The 27,915-nt window shown below is 44.6% G+C and overlaps 1 protein-coding gene across 1 annotated transcript; it reads left to right on the plus strand.

Moving 5' to 3' along the window:
* Window positions 1–4,306: 4,306 nt before the first annotated feature.
* On the plus strand, window positions 4,307–26,481 carry LOC129326984 (gastrula zinc finger protein XlCGF57.1-like). Its single transcript, XM_054975337.1, has 3 exons — window positions 4,307–4,402; window positions 7,068–7,197; window positions 23,612–26,481. The coding sequence occupies exons 1-3, from the start codon at window positions 4,322–4,324 to the stop codon at window positions 25,354–25,356; spliced, it is 1,956 nt and encodes a 651-aa protein (XP_054831312.1). The 5' UTR covers window positions 4,307–4,321; the 3' UTR covers window positions 25,357–26,481.
* Window positions 26,482–27,915: the final 1,434 nt, after the last annotated feature.

The following is a 27,915-nucleotide window of genomic DNA, read 5'->3' on the forward strand; positions in this document are numbered from 1 at the left end:
CAGAATCATTTGGACGGATTTTGGCTCTCAAATGAAAGAAAGAGTTTAAAGGAAAGATATATTGAAGAAAAATTACTGGGGGGGGGTCCATTTATAACAAGAAATTGAAGACTAGGCAAGTTAAAATTGGCCACCCATTTCAGGATCCCTGTGGGAGCTGCACGGCCAAAAACAAGGGAATGGAATCCCCCTGGCCCAGGTTCTCCCCAAAACGTCCCTCTGCTATTTTGCAGTGGTCCCTAAAAGCCAGGAAGGCGGATGTAGGGGGGGAAAGACAGAGAAGAAAATATCCCTTCCTTTCCAAAACAAACCTTTAAACCAGGTGCCAATTCAAAGGTCTTCTGGAGAGTAATGCTCACTGGTAACCATATTCCAAAGGAAGGCATAAAATGGACTGAGAATTCTCTACCACCAAATCTGGCCAAACACCTCTTTTGGTTCAGCTTGTGCACCATGCAGGTCCAGAGAGCCCCTTAAAATTGTTCAAGTGCCGGGAACCACAGGGACTGGGAGAACAGGCAAGGAGACCCTTGGATCAGACCAGGGGCCCCTGCAGCGCTTAAGAATAGGATGCACCCTGGCTGGCAGCCGGGAACACGGTGAAGAGTGCGAAAACACGCACCTTCCCCACGCAGATGCCACCCAGGCCATTTTCTCTTTAACGTTAATTCTAGCAAATATTGCTAAGAACCATCACCACGCCCTGTGATCTGCCATTCCAATCCAAGAATAAGCAAGCAATCTAGGCCCAGAGACATTTATGGAGAATCATGTTGTTATGTTGTTGCTACTGAACTTGGGAATGGAGAACGTTCCAGTGCAGCACAGAACATTGTTATTTTATATGACAGCTGCAGCAAGATTATTGTATGCGCAGAAATGGAAAGTGCAAGAAGTACCTACTGTAGAGGATTGGATTTACAAATTGCTGTACATGGCAGAAATGGACAAAATGACAAGAAAACTTAAAGACCAAGACCCAGAACAATTTATGGCAGACTGGGCGAAAATGAAACAATATTTGGAGAAAAAATGGGATGTGAAAGGAGAACTGTGGCAGTTTGCGAACTTTTAAACTATGATACTATAAACAGAAGAGAGAAGTGACTTTACCAATAGAAGAAATCTGTGTTTATATTAATCTAAACTAGGATTATAGTTAACTATAGGAGGGGTAGAATATATAACTGATACTTAGAAATGGGATTGTTATACTAGAAAAAGTAATATAGCATACACATAATAAGGGAAGAGGAAATTATTTAGAGTAATAAATGTTATTAAGTTAGAATATTAACCTAACTATTATTAAGTTTGAATTATGGTTATGTATATGAGAAGTATGCTGTTAATTATGGGAAGAAGTATTAGTAAAATTAATTTGATAAGTATGTTATTAATTTTGGGAAGAAATATCAGTAAAACTAATATAGTATGTATAGATTAATATACTGAAATGCATTCCAATGAAGGCTATGCAAGAAAACTGGCAGTCACTGCTCCCATTATCTCCAACGGGCCTTTAAGCTTCTCCCATTATTTCCAACGGGCAATCCGGACATCCCTTATAGTGCATCCCATGCCTGGAATGCTTCCTTTCCAAAGCAGTTTCCTCGTTGCTTCCCCAGCCTCGAGGGTGCCTCATTTACTGACCTGCATCACCCCTCCCCCAGCCCCTCTTCGTCCTCCATCCCGTTCACACGTGTCTTCCCTCTCCTTGCCCTAGATCCGTGCACGCCGCCCTAAGCTCACCTCCCCTGCAGACGCGCAGAAGCCGAAGTCTCCCTCCTCCCGGAGAGCCCGGGAGATAAGCGAGCCGCCCTCGACCTCCATTTCCCCCCGAAGCACCTCCTTCTCCGCCCCCTCGACGCCGGAGAAAGGCGGGCTGGCCTCTCTGTGCGCGCGGGGCCTTCTGGGCATTGTAGTTCCTGCGCAGGCGGAGCCCAAATGAGACAAAGAAGCCCAAGGGGGTGGGAAGGGGAGGTTTCCCGGCTCGCTGGGCGGGACGTCTGCATTGTGGAGGGTCTTCTGTGCCCTGCTCGGAATTGGGCGCGGGAAAGGATGGGAACGCCTGTCTGTACGCTGACCTTAAATAATCTTTAAAACAGCAACGCCGCTTTACTGATTTGACTGCATCGGTGTTATTTCTAGTAATGTACTTTATTCATTTTGGTTTTACCCTGTTAGATCCCCTGAAGAAGCATACTGAGAAACACTGTTTGGATCATCCACCTGTGGGAGCTGTCAGGACCCCCCCCCCCCCCCGCCAGACATAGATCGGGCAGTACAGTAGATTTAAAGGGTGGCATTGCAATCAGCCATGGATTGAAAAGCTTCCTTTGGCCCCGGAGAGAGTTGATGGGTCCCCACAATGCCCAGCTGTGGCCTGGCTGGAGGGGCAAATTTGAAAACAATTTTTCACATTAAAACATTCTCCAGAAACCCTTGTGATTAGAAATTGTTATTACACATTACTTTAAACAAACCAACTCATTTGTGTTATACTGTATATAAATTGCCTTTATCAAACTGATTAGAAATTGTCGTTATTACATATTACTTTAAACAAACCAACTTATTTGTGTTATACTGTATATAAATTGCCTTCATCAAACTTATATAAATTGCCTTTATGTTAAACTGTATGGGGTCCCCATTTTTTCATATGCATCATAATTGTTGATTTATAGATTGTATATATTTTGATTGCCAATTTATTACATTTCTGATTGAGTAGTATACTTTTTAAACTGTGTTGCTACCTTCCCTGTTTGTTCTGTTTGTACCTTAAGTGGGAAGGGGAGCCCCTTGCTTTCCTTTTCCTCTTCAAGCATACAAATCAGGACAGACCCCAGAGGGGGACAGACTCTCAAAGGAGGGGAGATTGTAAAGTCTGTACAGTTGGAAGACGCCTGCTTAGCCCTTATTTCTTGGGCTTTTTGGTACACAAGCCACAAAGGATGAGGGACTCTCTCTTAACCAAGTAGCAATGGGTATTTCGAGAGTCTCAAAAGTTTATATGAATACTTGTCTGGATTGGATTCTGGATGAATACTTGTCAGAGATGCTTTAGGCTGATCCTGCACTGGGCAGGGGGTTGGACTAGATGGTCTGTATGGCCCCTTCCAACTCTATGATTCTATATCCTGAAAATCTTTAAGGTGCCACTGAACTTAAATCTAGCTAGCCTATTCTAGTTAAATATCATTCAGGCTAACTACAGAGCTTAGAGGAGTGCGTGTTTTCACCTTTTGTTTGTACCCTTGCTCAGCCTGATGCTGGAACAGACCACCTTTAGTTATTTTTGTTGATAGTCTTCCTTATCCGTTGAAGGCTGTAAGCCAGACCACACCTATTCGTCTTGCTGTATCAAGAGTGGCTGCCCTGTTCTGTCCCCTTCTATACAGCAAGACTTCTACCCTCCACAGCCCCCCCCCCCCTTTGCTCACCTACCCATCCTCTCCCAAGGTGCTGTCTCAGGGAGTCCCTCTGATAGTCTCGTGCTCAGGGCCCCATAAACATGGACTGCCCCCCACCCACCTGAGGGAAGCTGCACCCAAAGCCATCTGGACCAGGCAAGAATGCCAGTCAGCCGATGGCCTCAGTCTGCAGAATAAAAGTGGGAAGGAGAGCGAGGGAGGGCAATTGTAAGACCTTGGAGGGAAGCCAGACCGGGCCAGATGAAACGGGCCTGGGTCCGGGGGAAGTTCTCCATCCCCAAACCCCACTGGAGCTGATGGGGCAGCACAAGAGGCCCCTCCAGCCAGGCCACAGCTAGGCACTGTGGGGACCCATCAACTCTCTCCGGGGCCAAAGGAACCTTTTCAATCCATGGCTGATTGCAATGCCACCCTTTAAATCTACTGTACTGCCCGATCTATGTCTGGCGGGGGGCGGGGGGGGGGTCCTGACAGCTCCCACAGGTGGATGATCCAAACAGTGTTTCTCAGTATGCTTCTTCAGGGGATCTAACAGGGTAAAATTAAAATGAATAAAGTACATTACTAGAAATAACACCGATGCAGTCAAATCAGTAAAGCGGCGTTGCTGTTTTAAAGATTATTTAAGGTCAGTGTACAGACAGACATTCACATCATTTCCCAAGCCCAATTCTGAGCAGGGCACAGAAGACCCTCCACAATGCAGACGTCCCGCCCAGCGAGCCGGGAAACCTCCCCTTCCCACCCCCTTGGGCTTCTTTGTCTCATTTGGGCTCCGCCTGCGCAGGAACTACAACGCCCAGAAGGCCCCGCGCGCACAGAGAGGCCAGCCCGCCTTTCTCCGGCGTCGAGGGGGCGGAGGAGGAGGAGCTTTGTGCGGAATGGAGGTCGAGGGCTGCTCGCTTATCTCCCGGGCTCTCCGGGAGGAGGGAGACTTCGGCTTCTGCGCGTCTGCAGGGGGGGTGAGCTCAGGGCGGCATGCACGGATCTGGGGCGAGGGCAGGGAAAACACGTGTGAACGGGATGAAGGAGGAAGAGGGGCTGTGGGGGCTGATCCCTGGCTGCAGTTCTAGGAGGGAAGCGGGGGGCGGGGGTGATGCAGGTCAGTAAATGAGGCACCCTCGAGGCTGGGGAAGCAATGAGGAAATTGCTTTGGAAAGGAAGCATTCCAGGCATGGGATGCACTATAAGGAATGTCCGGATTGCCTGTTGGAAATAATGGGAGAGGCTTAAAGGCCCCTTGGAGATAATGAGAGCAGTGACTGCCAGTTTTCTTGCATAGCCTTCATTGGAATGCATTTCAGTACAAAAAATGTTGAAAATAACAACATGATTTTCTTTTTTTAAATTTTTTTTTATTGGTGAGCATAATTTCAAACAATATTTCAATTAAACCCTATCTGATTGAATCTAACCTAACCCCCACCCTTTCCCCCCCTCCTTCTTGTCTTCCAACAGCTTTCCAACCCTCTGCCCCCTTTATTACTTAACATATCCTATATTAAACAATCAAGCATCCCTACATAGCAGTCCTTGCTCTAAGCCCTAATTACTCTATAATCTATACATACTATATTAGTTTTACTGATATTTCTTCCCAAAATTAATAACATACTTATCAAATTAATTTTACTAATACTTCTTCCCATAATTAACAGCATACTTCTCATATCTTATACTTAACCATAATTCAAACTTAATAATAGTTAGGTTAATATTCTAACTTAATAACATTTATTACTCTAAATAATTTCCTCTTCTCTTACTATGTGTATGCTATATTACTTTTTCTAGTATATCAATCCCACTTCTAAGTATCAGTTATATATTCTACCCCTCCTATAGTTAACTATAATCCTAGTTTAGATTAATATAAACACACATTTCTTCTATTGGTAAAGTCACTTCTCTCTTCTGTTTATAGTATCATAGTTTAAAAGTTCGCAAACTGCCACAGTTCTCCTTTCACATCCCATTTTTTCTCCAAATATTGTTTCATTTTCGCCCAGTCTGCCATAAATTGTTCTGGGTCTTGGTCTTTAAGTTTTCTTGTCATTTTGTCCATTTCTGCCATGTACAGCAATTTGTAAATCCAATCCTCTACAGTAGGTATTTCTTGCACTTTCCATTTCTGCGCATACAATAATCTTGCTGCAGCTGTCATATAAAATAACAATGTTCTGTGCTGCACTGGAATGTTCTCCATTCCCAAGTTCAGTAGCAACAACATGATAACAACATGATTTTCCATAAATGTCTCTGGGCCTAGATTGCTTGCTTATTCTTGGATTGGAATGGCAGATCACAGGGCGTGGTGATGGTTCTTAGCAATATTTGCTAGAATTAACGTTAAAGAGAAAATGGCCTGGGTGGCATCTGCGTGGGGAAGGTGCGTGTTTTCGCACTCTTCACCGTGTTCCCGGCTGCCAGCCAGGGTGCATCCTATTCTTAAGCGCTGGAGGGGCCCCTGGTCTGATCCAAGGGTCTCCTTGCCTGTTCTCCCAGTCCCTGTGGTTCCCGGCACTTGAACAATTTTAAGGGGCTCTCTGGACCTGCATGGTGCACAAGCTGAACCAAAAGAGGTGTTTGGCCAGATTTGGTGGTAGAGAATTCTCAGTCCATTTTATGCCTTCCTTTGGAATATGGTACCAGTGAGCATTACTCTCCAGAAGACCTTTGAATTGGCACCTGGTTTGAAGGTTTGTTTTGGAAAGGAAGGGATATTTTCTACTCTGTCTTTCCCCCCCTACATCCGCCTTCCTGGCTTTTAGGGACCGCTGCAAAATAGCAGAGGGACGTTTTGGGGAGAACCTGGGCCAGGGGGATTCCATTCCCTTGTTTTTGGCCGTGCAGCTCCCACAGGGATCCTGAAATGGGTGGCCAATTTTAACTTGCCTAGTCTTCAATTTCTTGTTATAAATGGACCCCTCCCCCAAGTTAGTAATTTTTCTTCAATATATTTATCTTTCCTTTAAACTCTTTCTTTCATTTGAGAACCAAAATCCGTCCAAATGATTCTGTGGCTTCCTTGTTGCTCAGTTGTCAAACATTCCATAATGCACAAAAGGTCTCAGATTTCTGCAGCAGGTTTGTGCGTAGCTGTCGGTGCCCTGGATCTCTCACCTGCCGAGTCCCAAAAATCACGGCTGGGGTCAGGCCATGGGTGTGTTGAGTGGGTGGGAATTAAAGAAAAGATATAATGACCTTAATTAGGCTAGTTTATGTTTACAGAATTGGATGCAAGCTTTTAAGTAACACAGTAAACCTGTACAAACAGAAATACATCAAGTAGAAACTGTGCAAATACATTTCCCATGTATTTCTGGGACAAAATGTGCAAGAAAGTTCAGTAGATAGTTGCACAATCAGTTCAGTTTTTTAAATATTTAATCGGATTCAATCAACAGAAGCCCAGTTCTGGGCAACGTCCTGTGGTTGTATTTCTTGGAGGCTTTCAGTATCTTACATGTCAGAGGCTGAAGAACAGGATAATGCCATTTTTCTTGCCACCTGTTTGATGTCTGGTATTCATTGGCTCAAAGGGCTGGCTGGTGGGATTCTGCTTTCTTTCTTGAACATTCGGGAATGGGAATCGATGATCAAGTGGGCAACATTTTCCTCTTTCAGAGCTCCCAGATGTCCTTTGAGGAGGTGGCCGTGTTCTTCTCGGAGGAGGAATGGGCTCTCCTGGATCCGGACCAAAGAAAACTCTACTGGGAAGTGATGCAGGAAAACTACGAAACCCTGGTGTCTCTGGGTAAGGAGCCTTTCTCTTTTATCCCAACTACAGAATAGAAGGGAGGGGAGGGAGCTGCATCCTCCTTTGGCCCTCTTTGATTTCAGGACTCAACGTTCATTGGCCACAGAGGAAAGGTTGGAACTCCCACCCCTGGGGAAGAAGACATTTGATACATTCATCATTTGAGTCAGAACTGCTTCCCCTTGTAACGTTTCTCCTGTCCCTTGTCCAGCTGAGAGCAGGGGGTGCCAAGCCAACCTTGGGCCAGCCCCATATTCACAGTATTTCGACTGCAGATTGATGAAACACACCCAAATACATTGGAAACCTCAGAACATAATACCAGATGAGCCAGTTTGGTGTAGCGGTTAAGAGTGCAGGACTCTAATCTGGAGAACCGGGTTGGATTCCCCACGGCTCCACTTGAAGCCAGATGGGTGGCCTTGGGCCAGTCACAGCTCTTTCAGAGCTCTCTCAGCCTCACCCACCCCACAGGGTGGGGATAATAATAACATGCTTTGTAAACCGCTCTGAGTGGGTGTTCAGTCATCCTGGATATAAATCGAAGGTAGTGATGATGATGCTGGTCCAGACTGACATGGCTACCATAGGGACATATCTGGCTGTGCTCCTGTGTTTTCTTTTGAGTGCTGCTTGCCAAAGCCGAGCAACTGTCCCTTCCATGCGGGATGTACTTCGCTTCTGCCCCCTGTGCCTCCCCACTGGGGACCCAAAGCAGCTGACGTGGTTCTCTTCTCCATTTTATCTTCACGTCTCCTCTGAGAGGTACGTTGGGCTGAGAGATGGTGACTGGTCCGAGGTCACCCAGGGAGCATCCATGGAAGCGTCCCGGGGATACAAAGCAGGTCTCTGAGGTAATACTTAGACGTTCTAATCGCTGCCCTGCCCTGGCTCTGAGAGCTCCGGGAAGGGGCAGTTGAATCCCCTTCGTCTTATTTTCGAGTCTCCGTGTCTGAGCTTCCTTCTCACAGGCCATCTCCAGGAACCCTCTCCCCATTTATTCTTTTTCCCACTATTATAGAGGGGCGCCGTCTCACCTCTCGCTTTGCTTGCCGGCTCCAGTAGCCTCAGTGACTGCCATATTATTTTGGTCGGGGTATGCTCATTTGAGACATTTAACAGTATTTTGAATACTGAGTGAGCAGTTCTGACCGAGGTTGCCATCCTCCAGGAGGGGGCTGGAGATTTCCCTAAACTAGCAGTTATCTCCATAGTAAACAGACCACTTCCCCTGGAGAAAATGGCTGCTTTAGAGGGAGGACTCTTATGGCCTTATGCCCCACCCTCTCTAGGCTCCACCCCCAAATCTCCAGGAATTTCCCAAAATGGAGTTGGCAGCCCCAGCTCTGCCTCCTGACAAAAGAGTCCCATGAATACTGGATGAAGCAAAAACCTCAGAGATCATCTTTTCCTGGCAAACTGTAGGCAAAACTAAAGATTTATATAACCCCTGTGAGGTAGGTTAGGCGGAATATGCCTGCCTGACCCAAGGTCAACCGTCCACTTTTAGTGGCAAATGGAGAATCGTTTGTGGACCTCCTAGATTCTGGAGAGGTCCTCTAACCACTGAACTTCACTGCCTTTGTTAGCTCAGGAACATTCTTAAACCTTTGTTTACCAAAGGAGGGGATAGTGTTCCGTTTTCTTTCTCTGGGCTGCCAACGGGTGTGTGTGTGTGTCATTTTTGAGACCCTTACCTTTATTTATTGATGGGTTATGCCTGCCATTGTCAACTGTAGCTTCTGCTGGAAATTCAGGGTGGGGGGAGGTGCTGGAAATTAGCTGGACCTCAGTGGCCCAATTACCTTCGTTTGGAGCATAGCAAGTCCCATCTCCATCCTGAAGCAAGAGGCCAATTTTGAGGCCCCTCTCTTTATTTTTGGGTGAGCTCTGCCTGACCCAGACAAGCTTTGCTACCTGCTCCACACCAAATACAAGCCAGGATAAATGGGGCCAGGCATTGCCACCTGCTCCATTCCTGATCCCAGCCGAGTGAAGGGGAAACTGGCATTGCCTCCTGCGTGTCTGATTATGGCTGGGTGAAATGGAGACAGGCATTACCTCCTGCTCCAAGCCTTATCCCAGCTGGGTGAAGGGGAGTGGGTCCTAATACCATCTTGGTTAAGGCAGGAGGTGGGCAATGTCACCGCTCATGATCCCAGCTGGCTGAAGTGGGGTGGGCATTGCCACCTGTTCTGTTCCTGTTCCCAACTGGGTGAAGGCAAGGGGCTGGCATTGCCACCAGCTCCCATCCTGATCCCAGCCTGGGCTTCCCGCCATGGCAGGGCCCTCTTGTGGTGCACCAGGGTAGGAAGTGAGTCGTCTTGAATACACTTACTCCATTATATAGTAAGATTTAGCAACTGTTCTCTAGGTGGGTGGGAAAGAGTTCCCTGAGTTTCTTGTAGACTCTTTTCTTACCATCATACCTTTTTTTCAAGCAAAGGTGGTTCCTTCTTTGTAGCATTACAATTTTGATGACTAGTGTAGTGTTTACAGATGGGCAACTACAAGGAATTGGGTGGGCATCTCATTTTGTTCTCGCCTCCTACTTCCTCTTTCCCTTCCCTGAAAGCCTCCATACCCTTCCTCCTTTTCCTGATTACTTCCCTCCTTACCACCCATTGGCCAGCCTAGCTTTATCTGTCCCAATCTTCATCTCCAGCTTTCTCTGCTTCCATCTCCTTTGCACCCTTTCTGGAACAACTGAGGTTCAGTTGCACAGGCCCAGTGGCTAGGGCTGGGTCCATTTGCACAGGGTTGAACATGCAATGATTTCTTTGGGGGGGGGGGAATACTTTGTTTTCCACTATATCCCCTTCTTTACCCCTATTTCCTCTTTCCTTCCTCTTGGCAACCCCCTTATTTCCAACTTTTCTTTCTCACCCACCTGCAAAGCTACCTGTATCTGCCCACCTGTGGTCAGTTTTCCCTCCTTACTTTCCCCAGGCACAGTTATGATGTAGCAGCCCAGCGGTGGAAAGGACAAAATAGAGCTGGAAAGGACTCCGCTACCTCCTCTTGTTAGTAGCCAACTCTGGCCCCTGTTCCCTTTTGTTGTAAACACACACAGCCTGGCAAGTCAGGAATACAGTTGCCAACTCCTTGCCAGGAGCTGAAAAAGTACTGAACTGTGGGACCTTGGGAAAGGCTAGCTAGTTTGGTGTAGTGGTTAAGAGCGACAGGACTCTAATCTGGAGAACCGGGTTTGATTCTGCACTCCACCGCTTGAAACCAGCTGGGTGACCATGGGTCAGTCCCAGCTCTTCCAAGCTTTTTCAGGCCCACCCACCTCACAGGGTGATTGTTGTGAGCATAGAAATGACAAACTTTGTAAACCACTCTGCGTGGGTATTAAGTTGTCCTGAAGGGTGGTTTAGAAGTCAAATGTTGTTTTTATTATTTTAGCTACCCCCTGGAGATGCGTAGGTTTTCAGATCAAAGTAGAGATCTTCCCAGAGTGTCTGATCTCAGTCCATCTGACCTTCTCCCTCACCTCCTCCCTAATCGTAGGCACGCAGGAATGCGAGGGCTCTTCTTATCCCACAAGCGCTGGTGATCAATTGACCTTTGGGTCCTCGTAGATGTGCCTGATCAAATCTTCTCTGGTTTTATTGCCTCACCTCTGGAGACAGCCTTCCTTCCTTCAAAAGGCTCCTCCTGCTCAAATGATGGGTTTTACTGTATAAAAGTGACTGCTTTCCAGCAGGTTTGGTGCTCTTAGATCCGACACACACCCTCAGGCTACGTGTCTGAGGCCCCGCCCTTGCCACAACCTGCAGGTTGCCTCTCTGCTTCTTACCTACAGATGTCCCCTTCTAGATGGGTAAATTTAGCCGTCCCTGGAAGTACTTTCCCATTCATTCACTGTTTTCTAGTTAGTTCTGTGTGTGTGTGCGCTATGTGTATTCTGTGAAATTGCTCTTTATTACTCACTTTAATAAAAAACCACTCCTATTGGACAGCTGCCTGTTCATTAAAATGTTCATTAGAGGAATGATCCTGGTATACATTGGAGAAGATCCTGCAGTTACCCTCCTCCCGCTGCCTCTCGTTGTAACTAATTCCCTCAGCACTCAAGGAGACTATGCTTATACCCAAATATGTGATCTGCTTTCACCCGTGTATACTGTCAGACTGCGGCATCCCAGTTAGCCAGAGTCTGCCTTCCTCCCTTCTGCAAGAAGCCAAGGTCTCTTGATTTCAAAAGGTTTATTTGAAAGACAGCATTCAAGCCCAGATGTCCACATTCCAGGACCCAGATGGCCCTGGCTGAACACAAGCTTTGTTAGGAATGAGGTACAAAGTGAAAGTTGCTACACATCAAACTCTCCGTTCCCAGCCTCCCCCCAGAGTTCACACTGCTGAGCGCTCTTCTGTGGGGAAGCGGGGCTCGCCAAGGTCGACCCTGAAGAAAGCAGATAAGACACAGCTTCCTCTCCCATGGAAAGTGCGGTCATGGCACAGCTTAGACATGGAGGGAGAGAAAGACTAACAACTACTCATTTTAACATGATGTAACTCAGGTTAAGCACTCATAGCATGACAGATCCTGACATATACTAGGATTGTTTCTCTAGAGAACTCTTTAATGAGCAGGCAGATATTCAACAGGAATAGTTTTTATTAAGAAGCGTTAGGAATTCAAGCAGACAGAAAATACATACAGCATACACACAGGGCTAACCAGAAAACAGAGTAGAGGTGGGAAAGCAATTCAAGGGTTACATTTACTAGTCTTGGAGGGGAGGACATCCTTAGGAAAGCAGCATTGAGGCGGCCTGCGCTTCATAGCAAGGTGGGGGGAGCTCAGACACGTAGTCCGAGGGTTTGCATAGGATTCATAGATATACATCCTGTTTTATAGGCTAAAACTCATCCTTTGGGCCAGATGGTACTTTTTGCCCATCACAATAATTCAAAGCCCGTCTCTGGAGACGACAAAACTGGAGAAGGTTTGATCAGTCATATCTAAGAGGACCAAAATGTCGATTGATGACGCGTGAGCCAATCTTCTGGGCAGGAGATGGCAACTGTATTCCTGCCTTGCCAGTCAGTGTGTGTTAAAGGGTGGGCCTGTTGTAGCCACAAACACCCCAGCCTCTTGTTGAGAGAAGCCAACTCTGGAAGGCTGGCAATACTGTGATTGCCTAGAAACAGCCAAAGAGGGCATTTATTTTTTTTTAAAAAACTAGTGACAAAACCGGTTGTGGGGAAAAAATATTATGCGATCTAGAAAGGGGAGGGTGGGCAGGTGGGCACTGCCTCCTCCTCTGTGACTGATCCAGGCTGGGTGAGGGTGGGGGGCATTCATTGCCACTTCCTCTGTTCCTGATCCCTGCCGAGTAAAGGCAGGATCAGGCACAGGGGAGGAGGCAATGACCTCTCCCCCCTACACCCAGCTGGGATCAGGTGTGGAGAAGGTCACAATGTCCACCCTCCTTCACCCAGCTGGGATCAGGCTCAAAATCAGGCATGGAGCAGGAGGCAATGCCTGCCACCCCTCACCTGGCCAGGATCAGGCTTGGAGCAGGTAACAATGCTTACCCCTGCATTTAGCTGCCTGGGATCAGGTGCGGAGCAAGAGGCAATGCCCACCTTCCCTTTTCATGTCTGCAAACAGGTGTGGAGCAGGTGAAAATGCCTGCCCCACGTCACCCATTTGGGATCAGTCACAGAGCAGGAGAAAATGCCCACTGCCACTTCACCCAGCCAGGATCAGGAGAGGAGCAGGTGGCAAGGCTTGCCCCCCTTCTCCCAGCCATGATCAGGTGCAGATTAGGAGGTAATGCTGCCCCCCCCCCTTCACCCAGCCAGAATCAGGAATGGAGCAGATGGCAATGCCCACCCCCAGTTTCACCCAGCTATGTTCAGGTGCAGAGCAGTTGGCAGTGCCTGTCCCTTCACCCACCCTGGATCAGGAGTGGAGCAGGTGGCAATGCCATGTCCCCCTACCCTGGAGAATGAGGCAAGCTGAACGTGGAGGATCAGATGGGCAGCAGGCTCATTTCCCACAACCAGCTTTGTTGCTAGTCCTACTATATAATTGAGTAAGTGTATTTCAGACAATGGTCTGACAACAGCTGCAGGGTATACGGTATGCTCCTGCAGAGGTAAGGGGGTCTCTACTGTCTTTTGCTGAATGTAGCATCTGTTGTATTTTTCTGGTGGGTCTGAATACCGTTTGTAAGCATGTGCTAACAAAACACTCTTACAAACGACCCTCTGTCTAATTTTGGATTGATGTTCCTTTGTCCTAATACTCAATGCATGGGTGGTACTACCAATGTATATTTTACCACACGGGCATTCTATAAGACATACCACGCCTGGAGTGCTGCAGGTGGAAAACTTACTCAACTGAAGATGTTCATTGGATTGCTTAAGTATCACCATGTTACCTGTGATTGCCAACCTGCAAACACTGCAGTGGCCGCAGTTGTGATGACCTCTGGGGAGTTCTCTCTCCTGGTTCTGTGGCTGCATGTCTGAATGTACCAGTTTATCACGAAGGCTATACATGCGTCTATAACCTACCTTGGGTGGATCATGACAACCCGGTAAATGGGCAACTAAGTGCCCATGCTGTTTAATGATCTGTTTAATGATTTTGGCACTCTCGTGGTTTTTTTTAAAAAATTTTTTTATTGGATTAGAAATCAGTATAATCAATACAATCAATTTCTTTTCAATATTCCTGTTCTAACCCCTCCCTTCCCCACCCTTTTGTTGACTTCCAACAGTTTTCCAACCCCTTGTCCGTTTTTCCCCTACTCGTTTCAAACTTATTTTATCTATTATACATATACTTTCACTCTCTTCTAAGCTTATCTATATCAACTAAATATTACATTTCTGGCATGTATTCTTTAATAATAATAATCATTTGTCTAATTTTAATACTCTGTACTCTGTTTTACTCCTTCTAATCTCGTCTTCCTTATGGGACAATTTGTCCCTCATTCTACCTAGCTCCAAATACTTCTATAAACATTGTATACATTCAATATAAGTCAATCAATTTAACTTATACTCTATATGTTACTCTTTACTTCCTTCTACATATCTTATCTTCATACTATTTTAATTATATAGTTTCTCCATTATACAGCTGTCTACCAAAAATGATCAATCAATTTGACCCATAATCTGCACATTTCTAAATACTGCTGTAAACACAATATACCTTCAGTATAAGTCAATCAATTTAACTTATCTTCTATATGATACTATATATTTCTTTCCACCTTACTTACATTCATTCTATTTTAATTATATAATTTCTCCATTATACAGTTATCTGTCAGAAATGAAATTAGTTAGTTTCCATCCTTATAATTCCTGTAATATCACCTCTATTACTTAATACTAAATATAATAATCAACTAGAATAATTGCTTAGAAATTCTCATTTAGCTCTCCAGTCCCCGGTAAAGTCACCTCCTTTTATTGTATTTCAGTAATTTTCAAACTGCCACAGTTCTCCTCCCACTTCCCATTTTTTCAGCAAATATTGTTTCAGCTTCTCCCAATCCGTGTTAAACTGTCCTGGATCCAGGTCTCTCAGTTTCCTTGTCATTTTGTCCATTTCCGCCATGTACAGCAATTTATAAATCCAGTCCTCGATAGTTGGCACTTCTTGCACTTTCCACTTTTGCGCATACAAAAGTCTGGCCGCTGCTGTCATGTAAAATAACAATGTCCTGTATTGTGCTGGAATACCCTCCATTCCCAAGTTCAGTAGCAGGAGTTCTGGGTTCTTATTTATTTGAAATTGTAAAATCTCACTTATCACTCTTATTATTTCCCCCCAGTACTGCCTAGCTACCTCACAAGTCCACCACATGTGATACAAAGATCCTTCATGCGTTTTACATTTCCAGCATTTATTAGACGTGTTCAAATTCCCTAGCGCAATTTTCTTTGGTGTCAGATACCAACGATATATCATTTTATAGACATTCTCTTTGATATTAGTACATGTCGTGATCTTCAACGTATTTTTACACAAGTATTCCCACGCCTCCATTGTTATTTCTTTATTAAAGTTTATAGCCCACTTCACCATTTGCACTTTAACTGTCTCATCTTCAGTGTACCATTTTAACAACACTTTATAAGCCTTAGAGATTTCCTTTTTATCCTCTTGTAGAATTACCTCCTCTAATTCCGAATTCTCCATTCTTATCCCTCCCTTCGCACAGTCCGAGTTATAAAGATCTCTAATCTGTCTATATTGAAACCAATCGTAACTTGGAGACAGCTCATCTTGCGTCTTTATTCTTAGTTTAGAAAATTCTATTCGTGTTATCTCCTTGTACGTTAAACGCTGTTGTTGATTATCGACAGTTCTCGAATCTATTACTTCGTAAGGAACCACCCAGGAGGGAATTCCTTCCTGTAGGTAATCTCTGTACTTCTTCCAAATTGTGAAGAGGTTTCTCTGAATATAATGGTGTAAAAACATAGAGTCTGCTTTTACTTTATCATACCACAAATATGCATGCCATCCAAATATTTTTTTATATCCCTCTAAGGCCAGTAATTTGCGGTTTTTCAGCGTCATCCAATCTTTCAACCACACCAAACAAATTTCATCATAGTAAAGTCTCAGATTGGGCAGTTGCATTCCGCCTCTTTCTTTTGCATCCTGTAATACTTTCATTTTCACTCGAGGCTTCTTGCCTGCCCAAACAAAATCTGATATTTTTCTCTGCCATTTTTCAAACTGCTTAGAGTCCCGAATAATTGGTATTGTCTGTAACAGAAACATCACTCTTGGCAACACGTTCATCTTGACTACTGCAATCCTTCCCAACCATGATAAATTCAATCTATTCCATTTAATCAAATCTTGCTCTATCTGAGTCCACAATTTCTCATAGTTGTTTTTGAATAGGTCTATAGTCTTTGCAGTCAGTTCAGTTCCCAGGTATTTCACCTTACTTGTTACTTCACAATCTGTTATTTCCGTTAATAACTGTTGTTTTTGTTTAGTCATATTTTTACATAATATATTTGACTTCTTTTTGTTTACGTAAAACCCTGCCAAATCTCCAAATTCCTTAATTTTCTCTATTACCTTTGGCATATTCTCAGTTGGATCTTCCACAATTAGCATTATGTCATCCGCAAATGCTCTGACCTTATAGGAAAAGTCCTTTATTTTTATTCCACGGATTGCATTATCTTCTCGAATCTGTATCATCAATATTTCCAAGACCAAAATAAACAACAGTGGAGACAACGGGCAACCTTGTCTTGGACCTTTACCTATAATCAATTTCTTGGTCACCTCATCATTCACCACAATTGCTGCACTCTGGTCTCTGTAAATTTCTTTCACTGCTCTTATGAATCTTTCTCCCATTTGTAGCTTTTCCATGGTGGCAAACATAAAGTCCCAGTTCAAATTGTCAAACGCTTTTTCAGCATCCACAAAGAAGAAACCAACCTCCTTATCACAACGCTTGTCATAGTATTCAATAGCATTTATAACTGTCCTTAAATTGTCTTTAATTTGTCTGTTTGGTAAAAAACCAGCTTGTTCCTCCTCAATAACTTCAGAAAGCCATCCCTTTACTCTTTCCGCCAATATCTTCGCAAAGATTTTATAGTCATTATTAAGCAACGAAATAGGTCTATAATTTTTAACATTAGTCAGATCCTGTCCTTCTTTGGGGATCAATGATATATTGGCTTCACTCCAAGTATCTGGAATCCGTTGATCCTTCAAAACACCATTGATCACTTCTTTCAGGAATGGCACCAGTTCATTTACCATTACCTTATAAAATTTAGCTGTAAGTCCATCAGGTCCTGGCGCCTTTCCCAAATTTGTTGACTGTATTGCCGTCCTTATCTCTTCCTCCGTTACTTCACTATTCAATTTATCTCTCCATCCTTCCGAAATTACTGGGAGCTTCATTTTCCCCAAGTATGTCGCTATTGAGTCTTTGTTCACGTCTTTTTTGTTGTACAGTTTAGCATAAAATTTATAAAAGGCTCTGCTAATAGCCGTCTGTTCCAGGTATACTTTATTATCCTCACATATTTTATTTATTGTCTTCTTCTCCTTTCTTTTCTTCAATTGCCACGCCAGATATTTCCCAGGTTTATTTGCACCTTCAAACGACTTTTGATTCATTCTCTTAAGATTCCATTCCAGTTCTTTATTATTCATTGCTGTCAACTGCTATTGAAGGATTTTGATGTCCTGGTATATTTTCTTTTTCCCTGGTCTTTTCTTTAGCTGTATTTCTTTGGCTTTTATTTTCTCCATAATCTCCTGTCTCTTCTCCTCTCTTTTTTTCCTGGCTCTTCCGTTTAAGTCCATTAAAATGCCTCTGATTACTGCCTTATAAGTATCTCATACCTTATTGGTTGGTACTTCTCTATTCATGTTGTATTGTATGAAAAACTTAGTTTCCCTTCTCAACGTCTCCATATTTTCTCCCTCTTGCAGCAAGTCCTCATTTATTCTCCATCCTCTCCTTTTACTCCTTTTCCCCAACTTCCACATAATTGGATTATGATCTGAGCCTACCATAGGCATTATTTCCACATCCTTAGTCCAAAGCGCTAAGTCTTTTGAGGCCCAGATCATATCAATTCTTGATAGCGTAGAATGTCTCGCGGAGAAAAACGTATATTGTCTGCCTTTGGGATTCTGTCTTCTCCATACATCTTCCAAAGTTTCCTGTTGCGTTAATACAAAAAAAGTCTTTGGTAATAATCCTCTTTTCTTTTGTGCAGTTGCTGATTTTTTATCCAGTTCCAAATTTGTAACTCCATTGAAGTCTCCTGCAAGAATTATCTGGTCATAAGAAAGTTCATCTAATTGCTTCCTCAAATCCTCAAAGAAGCTTTTTTTTGCTCCATTAGGTGCATAAATTCCAATCACCAACACTCTCTTTAAATTCCATATACATTCCAGTGCTAAAAATCTGGCTTCCTGATCCCTCACCACTAATTTTGGCTGTAGCTCCTCTTTTATATACAATGCCACTCCCCTTTTTTTTCTTTTTTGAGGCCACTACAAAGTCATTGCCCAGTTTATTCAATTTAAGATATTTTACATCCTGCTTTCTAATATGAGTCTCTTGCAAACACACAATATCACATTTTTGTTTTAATAGCCAGTGGAAAATACTTTTTCTCTTATTCGGTGAATTAAGTCCATTTACATTCCAAGATAAAACTTTGCACTCCATATTCATAATCTTGTTGCTGGTAAGTCCTTTTCATTGTCCCTTATAAACTGTTCCATTTCTAGTTCAGATCTGATGCGCTTTTTCACTCCTCCAAATTCAAAGGACACTCCTTCCGGTAGTTCCCATCTGTACCTTATTTTCATGTCCTTCAGAATCTGAATTAGAGCTTTATATTTTTTCCGATCTAGCAACACCGATCTGGGTAGTTCCTTCATGATAATAACCGTCTTGCCATCAACCTCCAATGGATCTTGAAACTGTTTAGTCACAATCATTTCCCTTATATTTCTGGTCGTAAATTGCACAATCACATCTCTTGGTAGTTTCCTCTGGGTTGCAAATCTTGAATTTATATGGTATACCACATCTAGGATAGCCACAGTTTCCTCCTCCTCCTTCCCCAGGTATTCAGCTAACACCTCAACGATCTGTTCTTGGGCTGTCTTTCCTTCCACTTCCGGCAAACCGCGAAACCTCAGCTGCTTCTCCATGTGTTTACTCTCCGCAACCGCCATTCTTCCCCTCATCACCCTCATCTCTGTTCGTTGCGTGTCTGCTAGGTTCTCCACCGCATTTTCCACTACCTTAACTCTTTGCTGTGTCCCCTGCAGGTCATTTTGTATTGTTTCCATACCCTTCTTCACTTCTGCCAGTTCATTCTTTACTGTCTCTTTGACCTCTTTCACCAGCTCAGATTTCATATCCTTAAGCTCCTTAATCGCTTCTGAAAGCTTTTTGTCCAAGTTCTCTATCGCCGTTTGCCACTCTTTTTTCGACATCGTGGGGCTTGCTTTGCCTCGCTCCCACGAGTCTGCTTGCTTCCTTAACTCCGTGGCGTTTGGCTTAGTGTCCTTTTAATTTAAATGTCCCGGTCTTTTTTTGCAAAAAAGTCATTTAAAGAGTCCAAAATGTCGGGCGTCTTTTCTCTATGGTTCCTCTATGATTTTTGTAATCCAATATGGCCTACTTCCTCTTCCGCTGAAGCCGCAGCTCTTCCCCTTTCAAAGATGGCGATTCCCTTCTTCCTGTCCTCCGGCAAGGGCCGCTTCTCTCCAGCAACTCTATCACTGTTACGTACTTCCTGTTTCCCGACTTCCCACAGCAGTTCTCGCGATGGTAAAACTTTCTCACAGCCTGATACCTCCTTGTAACCACAGGTATGTAAAACAATAGTCCAATTTCTTTAATAACTCCGTTTAACTTAGTCCTTTTTCTAATTTAGTTCTTGCCGGATCCTCCCCTACTTATAATCAATCTGTTGCAGTTTAAAAGTCTACTTTAATGCTTCGTTGCTTTAAGTAATCTGTCCCGTTTCAAGAGATAGTGATCTTTACCTTCTCCAGCATTTTTCACGGGTTGTAATCACTGTTTCAATCTCAAATTCCCATCAGTTCTTCCTGTCCCTGTTGAAGCTTGGGCATGTAGGTCTTATGCCAGCCGCATTGGCTCCAGGACTGCTGCAGAGATTTTAGCTGACCTGTCTTAGGGTGGAACCTCAAGGGTCGGGAGAGAGTCAGTTGCACAGGACCCCCCCTTGCCCGAGATCAACTCACCCTGAGGTACTTAAGCGTTCTATGCCAGTTCTCCGCCTGAGAACAGTTGGCCGCGGGGGTCTTTTTGCCCCGCCGGCCGTTGAAACGGCAGCCCGGTCAGCTCAGCACTTAGAGCTGCGTTAGACCTCCATGGATCCCAAACCGGAAGTTGCCGGCACTCTCGTGGGTTTTTGCTTCTCCCAGTTAGGGTATTAGGAGCAGAGCAGGTGGCAATGCACACTGCCCCTTCAGCCATCTGGGATCAGGAGTGGAGCAGTTGACAATGCCCACCCCACCAGCAATGGCCACCCCCCGCGTTAACCTTGCTGGTATTAGGAGTGGAGCAGGTGGCAATGCCCACCCCCACCTTAATCCAGCTGGTATTAGGAGCGGAGCAGGTGGCAATGCCCACCCCCACCTTAACCCAGCTGATATTAGAAGTGGAGATGGTGGCAATTCGCATCCCCTGCCATAACCCAGTTGGTATTAGGAGCAGAGCAGGTGTCAACACCCACTCCCCTTCAGCCAGCTGAGATCTGGCGCAGAGCAGGTGGCAGTGCCCCCACCCAGCTGGTATTCAGAGGGAGCAACAAATAGAAGAGGAAAAAATCCACAGGGAATACAATACTAATTTACAAAATTACAAAACTGTATTCAGACTGCAAAGGCTACAAAATTTCATCATTGTATTCAAATAAATAAATAACAATCTCTTGATGCAATTTTCAGGCACACACATCAACAATACAATAATCTTTTACATAATCATACAGGGCAAGTTGCAGTAGACACACACAGTTCCCACAGTCTTTTTGGAATAGTTATAACAATTCTTTCCAGGGCTCCCCTTGGCAGGTGAACGGTGAAGCCCAGCCGTGGAGCAAAGCTCCAACCCACGCTCAATCTGGGGCCGGCTATCTGTGGCAGATATCGGAATCCTTCCTCAGGAGCGTGTGGAATGCTACAATAAAATTTTTTATTATTCAGCCTCTTTGGTCTACATAGAAATATTTCATGACCCAAACCACAAACACATACCTTTACAGCAGAAAGGGAAATTTCCAATGTGTTTAAATCCTACATGCCCAAAGCATAGCCTTGAAAATCTCTTATGCGTGTGTGGCTGAGGGAACCAAAAACACCTATATCAGCAATCTCAGACTAATCATTAACAGGTGTCTTAAAGGGAACACGCATATATAGTGGAGCAGGTGGCAGTGCCCACCCCGACCATAACCCAGGTGGTATTAGAAGTGGAGCAAGTGAAAATGCCTGCCCCCCCTCACCTAGATTGGATCAGGAGCAGAGCAGATGGTAGTGCCTGCCCCCTTCACCTTTCTGGAATCAAGAGCAGATCCGGTGGCAGTGCCCACCCCAGCCATCACCCAGTTGGAATCAGGAGTGGAAAAAACACCAACTACCACAAGGAAGCAGTATAATTATCTAAACACTTATATGTATATTTCAGGCTTTTAGAAATTTTTAGAAATTTTAAAGTGCAAAGTGCAACATGTGAATCATACAAAATCTACAAGGTCATAAACCACAATACATATTCAGTCAATTCAGTCAATGAACAAGAACAAGTCATTCAAATTATAAACACGCTGACTGCTGAGAGAAACACTGTTTTCCATACGTCCTTCTCAGAGAGTAGACCATTTTCCAGATGGAAAAGGAGCTGTAATCAATCTTCAACAACAGCCTACAGGTCTTACGCCAGCTGATTTTCAATTCCCGTTTCACACAACAAGCTTCTTCACAAGCATGATTGAACAAACTATAATAAAGATACAATACAAATATGTAATGGTTGGAAATTATTAATATGAATGTAACAACACCACCGTGTCCTATCCATATAGTCACTGGTCTCTCACAAGCCTTAATCATAACACCCAGTTGGTAAGATCCGACGGAGCAATGCCGTGTGACTCACCAAACACTAAACTCTTATATAACCAGCCAATTAAAGGGACAGTGAACTCCTGTGTATCCAGCCAATTAAAGGGACAGTAGCCACAAATAAATCATAGCGAATGCAGCTACAAGCTAATTACAAAGTCTGTCATTTGTAAGTTATCCAATATTTAAGTACACCATCTTATCAGGAAATAATATATCCGGACCATATACAAATGACAAAAAGGCACTTAAAAGGAGCAAGTTATTTACAGAATACAAATTGATTTTACAAAAAACAAGAAAATTCCATTTCATGATTCAACCCATAGGGGAGCAGGCAGTTAAATTCATAAATACATTCTGTTTCCAACTGTAATAATTTATGTGAACAACCCTGTTGGGGTTTCGATTCGAAAGAGTACAGGACAGATACTTTGATATCTCTAGCCCCTTGCTGATGTTCCAAAAAATGGGCTACAAGTGGTGCCTCTGTTACTGCATTTCTGATGCGCGAAATGTGTTCCTGCACTCTGATTTTCAAAGGTCTTGTGGTGCTGCCTATGTACACTAAAGGGCATCCACATTGGATAATATACACCACATTAGGTGTCCTACAGGTGGAAAATGTGTCAGCAAATTTCTTTTGTATCCTGGGTGCCCCAGTTGTGTTAGCATTGGGATCAGGAGTGGAGCAGCTGGCAGTGCCCACCCCATGCTTTCACCTGGCTGGGATCAGGCGCAGAGAAGGAGGCAATGCCCTTCTTCCCTTCTCCCAGCCAGGATAAGGCACGGAGCAAGTGGCAATGCCCACCTCCTTCAGTCTATCAGAATAAGTCACTGTGGAGACAGCCATGCACACCACCGCCTTAAGCCAGCTGGTATTAGGAGTGGAGGAGGTGGCCATGCCCACCCCCCACCTTAACATAGCTGGTATTAGGAGCGGACCAGATGGCAATGCCCACCCCCACTTCTGCCAGCTGGGATCAGGAGCAGAGCAGGTGGCAATGCCTGCTGCTGTAACCCAGCTGGGATCAGGAGTGAAGCAGGGGGTAATGCCCTCCCCACACCTTCACCTGGCTGGGTTCAGGTGCAGACCAGGAGGCAATGCTTTTCTTTTCACCCGGCCAGGAGAAGGAGCAGAGCAGGTTGCAATGCTCACTCCCTTCAACCTACCAAAATAAAGCACTGAACTGGTGGCCAAACCCACCCCCTTCACCCATCTGTAATCAGGCGTGGAGCAGGAGGCAATGCCTGTTTCCCCTTCACCCGCATGCAGTCAGGAGCAGACCAAGTGGCAATGCCCACCCCCCTTTACCCGGCCTGTATCAGGTGGGGAGCAAGTAGCAAAGCCCACCACCCTCTCACGTGACCGAGATCAGGAGTGGCACGGGAAGTAATGCCCATTTCCACTTCACCCAGGTGGGATCAGAAGCTGAGCAGGTGGCAATGCCTGCCCCCTTTTCCTGACCTGTAACAGACATGGAGCAGGTAGGACCCCCCCCCTTCACGTGAACAAGATCATGCGTGAAGCAGGAACCCCCCCCCTTCCTTCACCAGCCAAGATCAGTGATGGAGGAGGAAGGAACGCCTGCCTATCTGCCCTCCCATTTCCAGATCCCGTTGTATTTTTCCCCACAATGGGCTTTGTTGCTAGTGATTACATATTCCTGTAATTATTTCAGGCCCCCCGTTCTCAGTGTAAAAAGTACGATACTCATTTTCCTGGCTTTTAAAAACTTGATTTCTGTCTCTCTCTTGCAGTTGCAGATGTGAGGGAGATGGCAAGTGAGAAGGAACGAGGAAGGGCAGTTGTGGAACGAAATGAAGATCTGGAGAGAGAAGCAAAACGGGGGGATCACGTGGTACCAAAGAAGGAGCAGAGAAGCCAAAAGGAAGCAAAGCAGAAGCAGAGAAAGAAACTGCTTGCCCATCAGAGCAGGAAGACACCTGAGGACCCAGGCAACAATGAAATGCAGAAGAGAAAGAGAAGGCATAAGGGTCACTGGAAAGCCAAATCATTGAGATGTGAACTCAGACTTGAAATATGTCAAAACATTTCAACATTCTGGAAAAGATATAAACGCTCGGAGTGTGGAAAGACCTTTTTTCAGAATAGCAAGTTGGCTAAACATCAGAAGATGAACATGGGCGAGAAGCCATATAAATGTTTGGAGTGTGGGAAGAGATTCTCTTTCAGTAGTCTCCTAACTGTCCATCAGAAGATTCACACAGGGGAAAAGCCATATAAATGCTTAGAATGTGGGAAGAGCTTCTCTTATAAATGTAACCTACCTAGACATCAAAAGCTTCACACAGGGGAGAAGCCATATAAATGCTTGGAGTGTGGAAAGAGCTTCTCTCAGAATAACCACCTAACTAGCCATCAAAAGGTTCACATAGGAGAGAAGCCATATAAATGCTTGGAGTGTGGGGAGAGCTTCTCTGAATCTTACCACCTAACTAGACATGAAAAGGTTCACACGGGGGAGAAGCCATATAAATGCTTGGAGTGTGGGAAGAGGTTCTCTCAGAAAGGTACCCTAACTAGCCATCAAAAGCTTCCCACAGGGGAGAAGCCATATAAATGCTTGGAGTGTGGGAAGAGGTTCTCACAGAAAGGTACTCTAACTAGACATGAAAAGGTTCACACGGGGAAGAAGCCATATAAATGCTTGGAGTGTGGGAAGAGCTTCTCTTTCAATAACCTCCTAACTAGACACCAAAAGGTTCACACGGGGAAGAAGCCATATAAATGCTTGAAGTGTGGGAAGAGCTTCTCTTTCAATAACCTCCTAACTAGACACCAAAAGGTTCACACAGGGGTGAAGCCATATAAATGCTTGGAGTGTGGGAAGAACTTCTCTCAAAATAGCAATCTAACTAGCCATCAAAGGGTTCACACAGGGGAGAAGCCATATAAATGCTTGGAATGTGGGAAGTGTTTCTCTCAGAAAAGCTCCCTAACTGTCCATCAGAAGGTTCACACGAGGGAGAAGCCATTTAAATGCTTGGAGTGTGGGAAGAGCTTTTCTCAGAAAGGCTCCCTTACTAGCCATCAAAACATTCACATGGAGGAGAAGCCATATAAATGCTTGGAGTGTGGGAAGAGCTACTCTCACAATGGTGACCTCACTAAACACCACAGGATTCACACAGGGGAGAAACCATATAAATGCTTGAAGTGTGGGCAGCGCTTCTTTGAATCTTACATCCTAACTAGACATGAAAAGGTTCACACGAGAGAGAAGCCATATAAATGCTTGGAGTGTGGGAAGAGCTTCTCTGAATCTTACCACCTAACTAGACATGAAAAGGTTCACACGGGGGAGAAGCCATATAAATGCTTGGAGTGTGGGAAGAGCTTTTCTCAGAAAGGCTCCCTTACTCGCCATCAAAACATTCACATGGAGGAGAAGCCATATAAATGCTTGGAGTGTGGGAAGAGCTTCTCTGAATCTTACCGCCTAACTAGACATGAAAAGATTCACACGGGGGAGAAGCCATAAAAATGCTTGGAGTGTGGGCAGCGCTTCTCTCCGAATACCTACCTGACTAGCCATCAAAATGTTCACACAGGAGGGAAGTCATATAAATGCTTGGAGTGTGGGAAGAGCTTCTCTTTCAATAGCCGCCTAACTAGACACCAAAAAGTTCACACAGGGAAGAACCCATATAAATGCTTGGAATGTGGGAAGAGCTTCAATGATAGGAGCAACCGTACTGTACAACTCAATAAGCACACTGGGGAATAGCCATCCCACCATCATCTAATTTTGCCTTCTTTGTTTCATGAAGTGTTTGATAGTAGCTTTCCTTGACTAGGATCATCTATCTTTCTAATTCCCTCCTTATTCTCCCCTCCATCCTTTCTCTTAACATCAAACAAACTTACATACTACCCCTGGTGAGCAAAACGTGCATATTTTTCTCTCTCCTCCCTTAAGGCACCTCATGTTCAGTCTCCCCATAGTATGTGTAGTTTTACAACCCCACACCATAAACAGTCCCCTTAGTTTGTTCTAATCTAAAACTTCCTTGCGGGCTAATTTCTTCCCATCTTCACCGCCTGAAACAAGTCAATTCCTTCATGTTGTTCTATGTTCCAAATTTCAATTCCCAAAGCAATTTGTCACAAGCAAAAAATGAAAGGACATCTCTTGCAATCGGCAAAAAGATTATTTCAACCGCAGCTTGACTGAAGGTGTATCTCCTTCAGCACACTAAGTGTTCACACGAGGGTTGCCGGATGGCCAGTTCTGAATCAGTTTGGCATTATATTGCGTATATATTGTCCATTATATAGGGTACCCAGAGCTAAATTCTTGTCCAGAATCCTATCAGTCACAAACATATTCTGAAATAGAGAAGATTGTGTTTTTGTTATCTGATATTGATAATCATGTGTCCTATAGAGTCTCTCATTTCGCACTCGCAGCCAAAAAGATAAGATCTAAGGTGGTACTGAATGAGGCTGTTTCGTGATCCCTGGGATTGTTTGGCATACTGTACTGTTTTAATTCATTTTAATTAACCGCTACAAACTGTGATAATGGATTTAACTATTAGTTGATGTTTGGTAAATTGTGACGGCCAATGGCTATAGACAATAAACTCTTTGGAACTTTGGTAAAGAGGGACACTTACAAGAAATTGAGCCTCATGCTGGACTTCATCACTTCAGGCCTGTGTGGTGCCACCTGGGAGTGGATTAAACTCAGCAGAATTGACTTCTAAATAAATTTGCTTCGGGTTGGGCAGTAAATCATAATTTTTTTTTTGTAGAGAAGAAATTCTGAACATTTTTTAAAGGGGGTTTAGACAAAAAATTAGAGGAATAGGGAAGCATTCTCATCCCTTTTATCTCTGCGCTAATAAAACACAAAACTGAATGCAATCTTTGCACTAAGAGCGGGCCCTTTGAAAGGCTCTGTACAGGCTTCATTGTTCAGTCTTTAGAATAGGGGCAGGGAGCCCTGGACACTTGTGCCTAAGAGCAGAACACCCGAGCGTTTGCCTATGTTGGCTGGCTCTCTGGGCTTTTTTGCACACCTTGTTCCTGACTTTCTTAGCACTCGATCCACAAACAGTAGAAGATTGCCGTGCACCAGTCTTTGCCCCCTCCTGGGATGCAATATTAGCACCTTGTCCGGAAATGTGGTTGTGTTATTCTGAGAGCACATTTTATCCACCCACAACAGCACCAGGGCTCATTTCGAAGGGGACTGTACAGGAACACAATTCTGGCAGTTCCCTGAAAAGGTCACATGACAGGTGGCCCCGCCCATCTGACCCTCAGCCATCTTGAGCCCGTTTTGGCCTGGATTGAGGCCGAAACAGCCCGGATCAGGCCTTTGACGGGTAGTGGATCACTCTCAAGCACAGCAGCAACCCGATCCTGACCATTTTGGGCCCCTTTTCAGCCCCTTTTTGCCATTTTGGGTCCAATTTCGCATCTGAATGGCCAGGATTGGGTTCCTAAACAGCCAGGATAGGTGATGTCAGGGGTGTGTGTGGTATATACAAATCAGTCGTGCTACTGACACACTTCTGGTGATGTCAGAGGGCATGGCATATGCTAATGAGTTCCTCCAGCTCTTTTTCTATGAAATGACCCCCTGAACAGCACTAATTATAAAATGATCACATGATTATAAAGTCAAAAAGAGTCCAGTAGCACCTTTAAGACTAACCAATTTTATTGTAGCATAAGCTTTCGAGAATCAAGTTCTCTTCGTCAGACGCATGATCCGAACTGGTCAAATACAGAAGAGGAGGGGAGAGAGGGGAGAAAGAAGGGGACATATATCACAAGGAGACAGAATGCAATTAGCATGGAGGCAGTCAAAACATTCCTTTGCTTGGAAATGTAAACATCTCCTTTTGGTGTGCAGTCAGTTTGCCGTATTAGTTTGTAGCAGTGAAAGTATCCAATTCCTATGTAGTATAAGCCTTCGATGACCACAGCTCTCCCTGCCAGCTGCATCAGACAAAGAGAACTGTGGTCCCCGAAAGCCCACACCAGGCGTCACTGGGCTCCCCCAGACCACGCCTCTGTAAAGGGAATC

Source organism: Eublepharis macularius, chromosome 4 (assembly GCF_028583425.1).
Source record: "Eublepharis macularius isolate TG4126 chromosome 4, MPM_Emac_v1.0, whole genome shotgun sequence".
In the NCBI taxonomy this organism is placed as follows: domain Eukaryota; kingdom Metazoa; phylum Chordata; class Lepidosauria; order Squamata; family Eublepharidae; genus Eublepharis; species Eublepharis macularius.